The sequence below is a fragment of the Salarias fasciatus genome, chromosome 12 (assembly GCF_902148845.1).
Source record: "Salarias fasciatus chromosome 12, fSalaFa1.1, whole genome shotgun sequence".
Classification (NCBI taxonomy): Eukaryota; Metazoa; Chordata; class Actinopteri; order Blenniiformes; family Blenniidae; genus Salarias; species Salarias fasciatus.
The window spans coordinates 32690543-32703587 of record NC_043756.1 but is presented as its reverse complement, the minus strand read 5'-3'; the positions used below and the strand labels follow the sequence as shown (position 1 = coordinate 32703587).

Genomic DNA, 13045 nt, shown 5'->3' with positions numbered 1-13045 from the left:
GCTCCCACACCCTGGCCAGGTGTGTGTGTGTGTGTGTGTGTGTGTGTGTGTGTGTATGTGTGTGTGTGTGTGTGTGTGTGTCCAGGGCATTGGGGGTTCTTACTGTCCAGCTGTGTGTCTCGGTTGTGTCCAGCTGCTCATTCAGAGCTCGGTTTGTCTCTCTCAGGAGGACGAGCTGCTGGTTCATCAAGAAGATCTGCTGCTGCAGCTGTTCACTGGAGCTCAGCTACACAGGGACAGACAGGGACAGGGACAGACAGGGACGGACAGGGACAGAGACAGGGACAGACAGGGAAAGGGACAGAGACAGGGACAGACAGGGACAGAGAGAGACAGGGACGGACAGGGACAGACAGCGACAGGGACAGAGAGAGACAGGTACAGACAGGGATAGGGACAGAGACAGGGACAGACAGGGACAGAGAGAGAAAGGGACAGAGAGCCAGAGAAAAACAGAAATGTAAGACAATCACCAAAGCGAGCGTCCCGCTCCGTCCATCTGTTGTGGACAGTTTGACAGTGAGAGGACCAGAGACACCTTGACCTCCTGAAGCGTCCTCACCTTGGCTGCCAGCTGACTCAGCTGATGCTCAGCACTGTGCGCCTTGTTTCTGGCTTTCTGAAGCTCCGCCTCCAAGTTCCTCATCCTGCTCTCACACTCCTGCAGTTCACTCTGGAACAGCCAATCACAGAGCAGGGAGTCCAGTTAGCCAATCACAGAGCAGGGAGTCCAGTTAGCCAATCACAGAGCAGGTAATTAACCAGTTACAGAGCAGACAGTTCCATCACTCTGTGTGTGTGTGTGTGTGTGTGCGTGTGTGCGTGTGTGCGTGTGTGTGTGTGTGTGTGTGTGTGTGTGTGTGTGTACCTGCAGCCTCTGGCTCTCCCTCTGCTCCTCCTGCAGCTGCAGCAGCAGGCGCTGTGTGTGTGTGTGCAGAGTGTGTGTCTGGGAGGAGGAGTCGTCTCGCAGCTGGCTGCACCTCCTCTGCTCCTCCTGCAGACTCCGCCTCACACACCGGAGCTCCTCCTCCTGCATGGACAGCTGGGCTCTCTGACCACACACACACACACACACACACACACACACACACACACACACACACACACACACACACACACACGTTTATTCATATTACTAACTGGCACTAATTTTAATAAAGCTTTTAAGGAGCCGACCGACGCTCTCTGTGAAGACTCTTCAGACAACTTCAGAACTAAAATCCTGGACATCAGGTCCAGCCTTTTACCCCAACAGGTTTTATCAGTGAACACAGCTGAACCGCCACTTTTTAAATCACTTCATGGATTCCTGGAGGAACAGATTTTAAATATGAACTGCTCTCTTCAGACGGGCGTCTTCCCCACCGCCTTTAGAACGGCGGTGGTGAAGCCCCTTCTGAAGAAGAGCGATCTGGACCCCGATGTTCTGAATAACTACAGACCAGGATCCAACTGACCGTTTTTAAGTAAAGTTTTAGAAAGACTGGTTTTTAACCAAGTCAGTGACTTTTTAATGATCAATAACATTTTAGAAAGACATCAGTCTGGTTTTAGAGTGAACCACAGTACCGAGACGCCCTTTAAAGATTTTAAATGATATCAGGTGGAACTTAGATAATAAAAAGCTCACAGTGTTGGTTCTGCTGGACCTGAGTGCCGCCTTCGACTCAGTAGACCACCACATTTTAATAAACAGACTGAGTCACCTGGTGGGCCTCTCTGGTACTGTTCTTACCTGGTTCAGGTCTTATCTCACAGATCCATGATTTTATGTAAGTCTGGATACTTGTTCCTCAGGAACCCATGAAATCAGGTGTGGGGTTCCCCAAGGTTCAATTTTAGGTCCCATACTTTTTAATCTCTATATGCTTCCACTTGAGGACGTCATCAGGAGACACGGCATCAGCTTCCATAGCTACACTGACGACACTCAGCTGTTCATCAGTTTCCATAGCTACGCTGACGACGCTCAGCTGTTCATCAGTTTCCATAGCTACGCTGACGACGCTCAGCTGGTCATCAGTTTCCATAGCTACGCTGACGACACTCAGCTGTTCATCAGTTTCCATAGCTACGCTGACGACACTCAGCTGTTCATCAGTTTCCATAGCTACGCTGACGACGCTCAGCTGTTCATCAGTTTCCATAGCTACGCTGACGACGCTCAGCTGGTCATCAGTTTCCATAGCTACGCTGACGACACTCAGCTGTTCATCAGTTTCCATAGCTACGCTGACGACGCTCAGCTGTTCATCAGTTTCCATAGCTACGCTGACGACACTCAGCTGTTCATCAGTTTCCATAGTTACGTTGACAACACTCAGCTGTTCATCAGTTTCCATAGCTACGCTGACGACACTCAGCTGTTCATCAGTTTCCATAGCTACGCTGACGACACTCAGCTGTTCATCAGTTTCCATAGCTACGCTGACGACACTCAGCTGTTCATCAGCTTCCATAGCTACGCTGACGACACTCAGCTGTTCATCAGCTTCCATAGCTACGCTGACGACACTCAGCTGTTCATCAGTCTCCATGGTTACTCTGATGAGGCTCAGCTGTTCATGGCCGTGTCTCCTGGTGACTCCGGGCCAATAGAAACCCTTTTGAACTGTATTTCAGACATCAAGTCATGGATGCAGTGAATTTCCTGCAGCTCCACCAGGACCAGACTGAGGTTTTAGTTTTCGGTCCTGAAGGTCAGAGAGAGAAACTTTTACCAAAATGATCAGATTTTAAACCAGAACAATCAGTGAAGAACTTGGGCCTGATTTTTGACTCTGAGCTACATTTTATTCCACACATTAAAAACATCACTAAGATTGGATTTTATCATCTTAAGAATAAAGCCGAGTCGCCCGTTTCTCTCTCAGCCAGCAGGAGGCGCTAATGCAGCTTTTATCTCCTGTAGGTCAGATTACTGTAATGCCTTGCTCTCTGGTCTGAAACAAAAAGAACATTTCAAACCTGCAACTGTTACAAAACTCAGCCGCCGTGCTGACGAGGACCAGGGGGCGGAGCCACATTACAGCGGTTTAACGTCCTGATAGGACCAGGGGGCGGAGCCACATTACAGTGGTTTAACGTCCTGATAGGACCAGGGGGCGGAGCCACATCACAGCGGTTTAACGTCCTGATAGGACCAGGGGGGTCCTTCACTCTGAGGGGGTCCTTCACTCTGGGGGGGGGTCCTTCACTCTGAGGGGGTCCTTCACTCTGAGGGGGGGTCCTTCACTCTGAGGGGGTCCTTCACTCTGGGGGGGGGGGGGTCCTTCACTCTGGGGGGGGGGGTCCTTCACTCTGGGGAGGGGGTCCTTCACTCTGAGGGGGGGTCCTTCACTCTGAGGGGGGTCCTTCACTCTGGGGGGGGTCCTTCACTCTGGGGAGGGGGTCCTTCACTCTGAGGGGGGTCCTTCACTCTGGGGGGGTCCTTCACTCTGGGGGGGTCCTTCACTCTGGGGAGGGGGTCCTTCACTCTGAGGGGGGTCCTTCACTCTGGGGGGGGGGTCCTTCACTCTGGGGGGGTCCTTCACTCTGAGGGGGTCCTTCACTCTGAGGGGGGTCCTTCACTCTGGGGAGGGGGTCCTTCACTCTGAGGGGGGGTCCTTCGCTCTGAGGGGGTCCTTCACTCTGGGGGGGGGGTCCTTCACTCTGGGGGGGTCCTTCACTCTGAGGGGGTCCTTCACTCTGAGGGGGGTCCTTCACTCTGGGGAGGGGGTCCTTCACTCTGAGGGGGGGTCCTTCGCTCTGAGGGGGTCCTTCACTCTGGGGGGGGGGGTCCTTCACTCTGGGGGGGGTCCTTCACTCTGGGGGGGGGTCCTTCGCTCTGAGGGGGTCCTTCACTCTGGGGGGGGGTCCTTCACTCTGGGGGGGGGGTCCTTCACTCTGGGGGGGGGGTCCTTCGCTCTGAGGGGGTCCTTCACTCTGGGGGGGGGTTCTTCACTCTGAGGGGGGGTCCTTCACTCTGGGGGGGGGTCCTTCACTCTGAGGGGGTCCTTCACTCTGAGGGGGGGTCCTTCACTCTGGGGGGGGTCCTTCGCTCTGAGGGGGTCCTTCACTCTGGGGGGGGGTCCTTCACTCTGGGGGGGTCCTTCACTCTGAGGGGGTCCTTCACTCTGGGGGGGTCCTTCACTCTGGGGGGGTCCTTCACTCTGAGGGGGTCCTTCACTCTGGGGGGGGGGTCCTTCGCTCTGAGGGGGTCCTTCACTCTGAGGGGGGGTCCTTCACTCTGAGGGGGGGTCCTTCGCTCTGAGGGGGTCCTTCACTCTGAGGGGGGGGGTCCTTCACTCTGGGGGGGGGTCCTTCACTCTGAGGGGGTCCTTCACTCTGGGGGGGGGGGTCCTTCACTCTGGGGGGGGGTCCTTCGCTCTGAAGGGGTCCTTCACTCTGGGGGGGGGTCCTTCACTCTGGGGGGGGGTTCTTCACTCTGAGGGGGGGTCCTTCACTCTGAGGGGGTCCTTCACTCTGAGGGGGTCCTTCACTCTGGGGGGGGGTCCTTCACTCTGAGGGGGTCCTTCACTCTGGGGGGGGGGTCCTTCACTCTGAGGGGGTCCTTCACTCTGGGGGGGGGGTCCTTCGCTCTGAGGGGGTCCTTCACTCTGGGGGGGTCCTTCACTCTGAGGGGTTCCTTCACTCTGGGGGGGGGTCCTTCGCTCTGAGGGGTCCTTCACTCTGGGGGGGGGTCCTTCACTCTGAGGGGGTCCTTCACTCTGGGGGGGGGTCCTTCACTCTGGGGGGGGGTCCTTCACTCTGAGGGGGTCCTTCACTCTGGGGGGGGGGTCCTTCGCTCTGAGGGGGTCCTTCACTCTGAGGGGGTCCTTCACTCTGGGGGGGGGGGTCCTTCACTCTGAGGGGGTCCTTCACTCTGGGGGGGGGTCCTTCACTCTGGGGGGGGGTCCTTCACTCTGAGGGGGTCCTTCACTCTGGGGGGGGGGGTCCTTCGCTCTGAGGGGGTCCTTCACTCTGGGGGGGGGGTCCTTCACTCTGGGGGGGGGGTCCTTCACTCTGAGGGGGTCCTTCACTCTGGGGGGGTCCTTCACTCTGAGGGGGTCCTTCACTCTGGGGGGGTCCTTCACTCTGAGGGGGGGTCCTTCACTCTGGGGGGGGGGGTCCTTCGCTCTGAGGGGGTCCTTCACTCTGGGGGGGGGTCCTTCACTCTGAGGGGGGGTCCTTCACTCTGAGGGGGTCCTTCACTCTGGGGGGGTCCTTCACTCTGAGGGGGTCCTTCACTCTGGGGGGGTCCTTCACTCTGAGGGGGTCCTTCACTCTGGGGGGGTCCTTCACTCTGAGGGGGTCCTTCACTCTGGGGGGGGTCCTTCACTCTGAGGGGGTCCTTCACTCTGGGGGGGGGTCCTTCGCTCTGAGGGGGTCCTTCACTCTGAGGGGGTCCTTCACTCTGGGGGGGGGGTCCTTCACTCTGGGGGGGGGTCCTTCGCTCTGAGGGGGTCCTTCACTCTGGGGGGGGGTCCTTCACTCTGAGGGGGTCCTTCACTCTGGGGGGTCCTTCACTCTGAGGGGGTCCTTCACTCTGGGGGGGGTCCTTCACTCTGAGGGGGGGTCCTTCACTCTGGGGGGGGTCCTTCGCTCTGAGGGGGTCCTTCACTCTGGGGGGGGGTCCTTCACTCTGAGGGGGTCCTTCACTCTGGGGGGGGGGTCCTTCACTCTGAGGGGGTCCTTCACTCTGGGGGGGGGTCCTTCACTCTGGGGGGGGGTCCTTCACTCTGAGGGGGTCCTTCACTCTGGGGGGGTCCTTCACTCTGAGGGGGTCCTTTACTCTGAGGGGGGGTCCTTCACTCTGGGGGGGGTCCTTCACTCTGAGGGGGTCCTTCACTCTGAGGGGGTCCTTCACTCTGGGGGGGGGGGTCCTTCACTCTGAGGGGTCCTTCACTCTGGGGGGGTCCTTCACTCTGAGGGGGTCCTTTACTCTGAGGGGGGGTCCTTCACTCTGGGGGGGGGTCCTTCACTCTGAGGGGGTCCTTCACTCTGAGGGGGTCCTTCACTCTGAGGGGGGGTCCTTCGCTCTGAGGGGGTCCTTCACTCTGGGGGGGGGTCCTTCGCTCTGGGTATAGTATTAATGACCTTCACCTTCTCCTGGTGTGAACGGCTCCACTGGTAGTGTTCTCCCATGATGCTTAGCGCCATGCCATGTCTCCTCTGCTGTGTGCAAATAATTCAGAGTGTGTGTGTGTGTGTGTGTGTGGCTTTTATTCTTTTGTTTTTATGACTGTTTTTACTGTTGAGCAGTTTGCGTTGTTTTTGTAAATATGAAAAAGTGCTCTAGAAATCAAGTTTGATTTGATTTGATTTGATAAAAAAGCGGTTTCAATCTGCGCTCGGCCTTAAGTTGACCTCCTGACCTGACCCTCTGACCCTGGCACGGCGCCAACATGACAACCCCAAACTCCTCTCTCTCCACTCTACACTCGTCCAGCCGTTTGGAACAGCGCCACAAAACACACTTCCACACCTGTCCAGATGTCCTGGGACTTTCCTCACAGTCCCACCAACAGAAATCTGACAGAATTCCCAGAGGCTGGGACTTTTCCACCAGGTACAGCCGATGAGAGAAAAACACCGGGCGTGATCCAGGGTCAGGACCGCCGCGCCGCCACACGCCGCTTCCCTTCACTCCGGCATTCTGGAGACAGATTTTCTCTCTCAAATCTAAAACCTCTCAGTTTTACAGACGGCCTGAACGGACGAGCTGCAGACAGGAAACCCTCCGGACGCGGCGTCTGCTGGGGGCGGAGTCCTCGGGTCAGAGGGGGCGGGGTTTGGTCTAGTGAGGAGGTGACCTGTCAGGTCAAGCTTCCTGTCACCGTCGTGCTGGGATGATGAACCTCACTCTCCTCCCTTGTCCGTCTCCTCGTCCCACGTCCTCCACATCTTCCACACTGACGTCCCACGAGTCCTCATATATATATATATATATACATATATATATATATATATGACAGTAAAGTGGAAATCTGGTCTCTGGTGAGCCCAGAACCTGGACCTCCAGGAGACCAGCACTCTGAGAACCAGGTGTTCTCCTGGGACGGTCTGGAACCAACAGCTCTGAGTCCTGATGGGACCATTCTGGATTCCAGAGCCTGAGTTCAGCCTCTTCAAACCTCAGCACTCTGACAGGAAGCGGCTGTTACCACGGCGGGACAGGAAGCGGCTGTTACCATGGCGGCGCCCTGCTCCTCCAGCGCCGTGGCGTTGACGACTCGGCGCAGCAGGCGGCGGTTCCTGACGGCGTGCTGCTGCCTCTTGAAGCGCTCATACTGCAGCTGAGCATGGACCAGCAGGAGCTGACTCCGGAGGGACTGAAGCTCCTCCCCCTGGGGGGCGGGGCCTGGTGCGCACACACACACACACACACACACACACACACACACACACACACACACACAGTGAAAATGTCACAAAGAACAAGAAGAATTACTCCCCAGCTAAAAATCAACAAGATCAGGCTGTTGTGAGTCTGGTCTCTGATCCTGCATGACGCAGACTGATCGGTTGATCGATCAGTTGATTGATCATTTTATTGATCAGTTGATTGATTAGTTTATTCATCGGTTGATTGATCAGTTTATTTGATCAGTTCATTCATCGGTTGATCACTTTATTGATCAGCTGATTGATCAGTTGATTGATTAGTTTATTGATCGGTTGATTGGTCACTTCATTGATCGGTTGATGCGCGGCCCACGGCACACACACTAAACTGGTAATGGTGGTCTGGTGGGGACCTGGAGCTCACCTGCAGAGAGACGGCGGTCCCCAGAGCGACTTCCTGCTGACCACCTGCAAGGGTGGAGACAGGAAACGGTTCAGAGCAGGACAGAGGACAGAGGACAGAGGACCTGTCACAGCTGAATAGAATAGAAAACAACTTTATTTGTCACTGTAACAGGTACAACGAAATGGCGAAGCCCTTCAGTCAGTGCAAAGAGACAGAAGTGACATAAGAATGAAGTACATCTCGTCTCTGGGGAATGCTGTTCTTCCTGAGCACCCTCAGGAAGTGCAGGCTCTGCTGGGCCTTCTTCAGCAGCTCAGAGGAGTTCATAGTCCAGGTCAGGTCTTTCTCTCAGTGGACTCCCAGGAAGTGGAAGTCCTCTACCCTCTCCACACGGTCCCCGTTGATGAGCAGGGGTGGGACGTCTGTTGTAGTCCTTCGAAAATCAATGAACAGCTCCTTGGTTTTTTCTGTGTTGAGGAGCAGGTTGTTTTCTCTGCACCACCCAGTCAGCTGCTCCACCTCAGCCCTGTCTGCAGACTCCTCCCCCCGGAGATGAGCCCCACTACGTTCAAGCTACGTTCACACTGCCAAGTGCTGTCTGCGATTTTGCGTCAAAGACAAGTGAAAACAAATGGGAACGCGCGTTCCAGCTGCGATGAGACGCAACGCGTCGGACGCGGCGCGTCGTCACGACGCGTTGTGCGGCGCGTCGGGGCGTTGGCGCTACGCGTCGCGATTTTGCGTCCGACGCTGAAGTTGGGAAATCTGAACTTTGGCGCGTCGCGATTTTGCGGCAAACCAATCATAGAGCGTGTCCATGGTGACGTCGGCCAGGGAGCTGGAACCGGTCCGAAGAGAAGCACTACGACCATGGAGGAGCGTGTTATAATGGCCGTTTACGCTCGCCCAGAGCTCTGGGACAAAACTTCTTCATTTTACAGGGAGCCCCGCCTCCCCACCAGACACGAAGCGTCGCGTCTGGTGGGGAGGCGGCTTTTGGCCCCGCGTTGTTCAGCGTCGGACCTCAGAATTGACACGCGTTCAGCTTCTCGCGTTGACGCGCTTTTTGACGCAAAATCGCGTTCGGTGTGAACGTAGCTCTACTGTGGCGTCGTCGGCGAACTGAATGATGGTGTTGCTGGGGTGTGCAGAGGTACAGTCCGAGGTGTAGAGGGAGTAAAGAGGGCTCAGCTCGCAGCCCTGGGGGGAGCCGGTGCTGAGGCTGACGGTCCCGGATGTGTCGTCTCCCACCCTCACCCTCTGCCTGCGGTCCGACAGGAAGCTGTAGATCCACATACAGATGGACTGTGGAAGTCCAAGGTCTCCCAGTTTCCCCACCAGCTTGAGAGGAAGGATGGTATTAAAAGCAGAGCTATGATCCACAAAGAGCATCCGAGCATAAGTCCCCCGCCGCTCCAGGTGGGACGGTGGCGTGGGGAGCGCTGTGGCTACAGCGTCCGCCGTCCATCTGTTAGCCCTGTAGGCAAACTGGTGGGGGTCGAGACCTTCAGGGAGGAATGAGGTGATGTGACCCCGTACCAGTTTCTGGAAGCACTTCATCACCACTGGAGTGAGAGCTCCTGGCGGCAGTCACTGAGGCTGGAGATGTGCTGCTTCTTGGGCAGGGGGACGATGGTGGAGGACTTCAGGCAGGGTGGGACGGTGGACTGGGACAGCGACCGGATTGAAAGTGTTGGTAAACACACCAGCCAGCTGATCAGCGCAGTCCTTCAGCACCCGTCCAGGGTCACCGTCGGGTCCGGCTGCCTTCCATGGGTTGACTGCCCACAGCGTGCGCCTCACATCGTGCTCCACCAGTATGAGGCTGGTGCTGCTCTGGACCGCAGGGTGTAGCTGCTCTGGACCTCAGGGTGGTGCTGCTCTGGACCTCAGGGTGGTGCTGCTCTGGACCGCAGGGTGGTGCTGCTCTGGACCTCAGGGTGAGGTGTAGCTGCTCTGGACCTCAGGGTGGTGCTGCTCTGGACCTCAGGGTGAGGTGTAGCTGCTCTGGACCTCAGGGTGGTGCTGCTCTGGACCTCAGGGTGGTGCTGCTCTGGACCGCAGGGTGGTGCTGCTCTGGACCTCAGGGTGGTGCTGCTCTGGACCTCAGGGTGAGGTGTAGCTGCTCTGGACCGCAGGGTGTAGCTGCTCTGGACCTCAGGGTGGTGCTGCTCTGGACCGCAGGGTGTAGCTGCTCTGGACCTCAGGGTGGTGCTGCTCTGGACCGCAGGGTGTAGCTGCTCTGGATCTCAGGGTGGTGCTGCTCTGGACCGCAGGGTGTAGCTGCTCTGGACCTCAGGGTGAGGTGTAGCTGCTCTGGACCTCAGGGTGAGGTGTAGCTGCTCTGGACCGCAGGGTGGTGCTGCTCTGGACCGCAGGGTGTAGCTGCTCTGGACCTCAGGGTGTAGCTGCTCTGGACCGCAGGGTGGTGCTGCTCTGGACCTCAGGGTGTAGCTGCTCTGGACCGCAGGGTGTAGCTGCTCTGGACCGCAGGGTGTAGCTGCTCTGGACCGCAGGGTGTAGCTGCTCTGGACCTCAGGGTGTAGCTGCTCTGGACCTCAGGGTGTAGCTGCTCTGGACCTCAGGGTGTAGCTGCTCTGGACCGCAGGGTGTAGCTGCTCTGGACCTCAGGGTGAGGTGTAGCTGCTCTGGACCGCAGGGTGGTGCTGCTCTGGACCTCAGGGTGGTGCTGCTCTGGACCGCAGGGTGTAGCTGTTCTGGACCGCAGGGTGTAGCTGCTCTGGACCGCAGGGTGTAGCTGCTCTGGACCTCAGGGTGGTGCTGCTCCGGACCTCAGGGTGGTGCTGCTCTGGACCTCAGGGTGGTGCTGCTCTGGACCTCAGGGTGGTGCTGCTCTGGACCGCAGGGTGGTGCTGCTCTGGACCTCAGGGTGGTGCTGCTCTGGACCTCAGGGTGGTGCTGCTCTGGACCTCAGGGTGGTGCTGCTCTGGACCGCAGGGTGTAGCTGCTCTGGACCGCAGGGTGGTGCTGCTCTGGACCGCAGGGTGGTGCTGCTCTGGAGATCCTGCCTCGAAGCGGGTCAAGAAGCTGTTCAGCTCCTCCGCCGGCGAGGCTCCTCCCTCTGCAGCTCCGGTGTGAGCCCTGAAGTTGGTGAGGTGCTGGACCCCCCGCCACACCTGTCTGCTGTTGTTCCTCTCCAGGTGATCCTGGATCCTCCTCCTGGAGTCCCTCTTGGACTTTCTGAGGCCTCTCTTCAGGCTGGCTGTTGCAGGGCGCCGTCCCCAGCCCTGAAGGCGTGTTTCTGTCCTTCAGCAGCTGCTGGACCTTCTGGGTCATCCAGGGCTTCCTGTTCGGGTGGACCCGAATGGTTGTTTCAGCTGTGACATTGTGCAGTTTTTAAAGGACCTGTATCCTGCTTCTTCAGCTCGTCCAAACCCTGTTATTGGCTCTAACATGCTAATAGTTTATTTTTGGCGCTAAGGAAAAGTCATTTTGTGTGAAATAAAAGATTTTCTGGGGCTGATTCTGAAACCCGGAAGAGAAAACGCTCCGTTTCACTGAAGTCCCGCCTCTCCCCCTGTGGACTTTGACTGACAGCTACTTCAACCAATCAGAGCTTCAAAACAAATACGCTAGCTAGCTTTAGCTCTTTAGCTCTAGCTTCTCTACACACAGACACACGAAAACGTCTTTTCCTGTGAGAAACTCACCAAGCGCAGACCCTCCAGACCCTCCAGACCCTCCAGACCCTCCAGACCCTTCAGACCCTCCAGACTCTTCAGACCCTCCAGACCCTCCAGACCCTTCAGACCCTCCAGACCCTTCAGACCCTCCAGACTCTTCAGACCCTCCAGACCCTCCAGACCCTCCAGACCCTTCAGACCCTTCAGACCCTCCAGACCCTCCAGACCCTTCAGACCCTCCAGACCCTCCAGACCCTTCAGACCCTCCAGACCCTTCAGACCCTCCAGACCCTTCAGACCCTCCAGACCCTTCAGACCCTTCAGACCCTCCAGACCCTCCAGACCCTTCAGACCCTTCAGACCCTCCAGACCCTCCAGACCCTTCAGACCCTCCAGACCCTCCAAACCCTTCAGACCCTCCAGACCCTCCAGACCCTTCAGACCCTTCAGACCCTCCAGACCCTCCAGACCCTCCAGACCCTTCAGACCCTCCAGACCCTCCAGACCCTTCAGACCCTCCAGACCCTCCAGACCCTTCAGACCCTCCAGACCCTCCAGACCCTTCAGACCCTCCAGACCCTCCAGACCCTTCAGACCCTCCAGACCCTCCAGACCCTTCAGACCCTCCAGACCCTTCAGACCCTCCAGACCCTCCAGACCCTCCAGACCCTTCAGACCCTCCAGACCCTCCAGACCCTTCAGACCCTCCAGACCCTCCAGACCCTCCAGACCCTTCAGACCCTCCAGACCCTCCAGACCCTTCAGACCCTCCAGACCCTTCAGACCCTCCAGACCCTTCAGACCCTCCAGACCCTTCAGACCCTCCAGACCCTTCAGACCCTCCAGACCCTTCAGACCCTCCAGACCCTCCAGACTCTTGCTCTTGCTTGATTGTTGCTTTCAGATGATGGTTAAAGTTTATCTCCGTAATCAGAGATACAAAAAGCAGCAACGTTGATTGCCGAGGGCCTGCGGTGTGTGTGTGTGTGTGTGTGTGTGTGTGTGTGTGTGGGGGGGGTTTGAGGGGAGCTATCTTCTCCGAGTGACGTGAACGTGGGAAGCAGAGCGTTTTCTCGGTGGGAGGGGCTGCCTCTCTGAGCAGCAGGAACACCAGGAAAGCTCAAACACTCAGGCAGGAAGGAAAAAAACGCTTTGGGGAGTTTTTGGGGAGTTTTTGGCGAGAACAGAACTAAATAACACGGTGAAAACATGCAGAAAGTGAATTCTGCCTGATACAGCCCCTTTAATGCAGCCCAGAACTCTGTCCGTGAACACCTCCAGGTCTGGGTGCTCGAAAATGTCCAGCTCGTCCTTTCAGAGCAGTCCTGCAGCTGCTCAGAGGCACCAGGCCAGATTGTAATGGTCCTTCTGGGGCTGGGGGCAGGTTTCTGGAGGGGGGTGTATGCAGGGATCACAAGCAGGGACATGAGAGCGACTGGCCCAGGTGGGCTCGCGGCCTCGCCCTGTGGCCCGGCTCCATGTCGGAGCACACCTTGTCCAGTGGGTTAGCTCCTCTGGTGCCACACGGCTGGCGCCCCCCTGTGACGGTGCTGCTTCGGGGTGTCTGCTCTGCTGCTTGCTAATGCTGCTGCGGAGCAGTCCGTTAGCTGCGCTAGCATTAGCATCGGGTGCTATATAGGCAGCGGTCACAAACGGGCCTGATTCAACA

General features: G+C 57.4%; 1 protein-coding gene across 1 annotated transcript in view; it reads right to left on the bottom strand.

Annotated features, from left to right (window-relative positions):
- The window catches only part of LOC115398276 (hamartin-like), a 37767-nt gene that overhangs the window by 3402 nt on the left and 21320 nt on the right, over nucleotides 1-13045 (bottom strand). The window contains exons 13-17 of the mRNA XM_030104959.1: nucleotides 7751-7794; nucleotides 7173-7342; nucleotides 869-1051; nucleotides 563-673; nucleotides 104-226 (exon numbers count right to left, since the gene is read on the bottom strand). Of these exons, the coding sequence (XP_029960819.1) occupies nucleotides 104-226; nucleotides 563-673; nucleotides 869-1051; nucleotides 7173-7342; nucleotides 7751-7794 (631 nt within the window). The remainder of the gene's footprint in view (nucleotides 1-103; nucleotides 227-562; nucleotides 674-868; nucleotides 1052-7172; nucleotides 7343-7750; nucleotides 7795-13045) is intronic.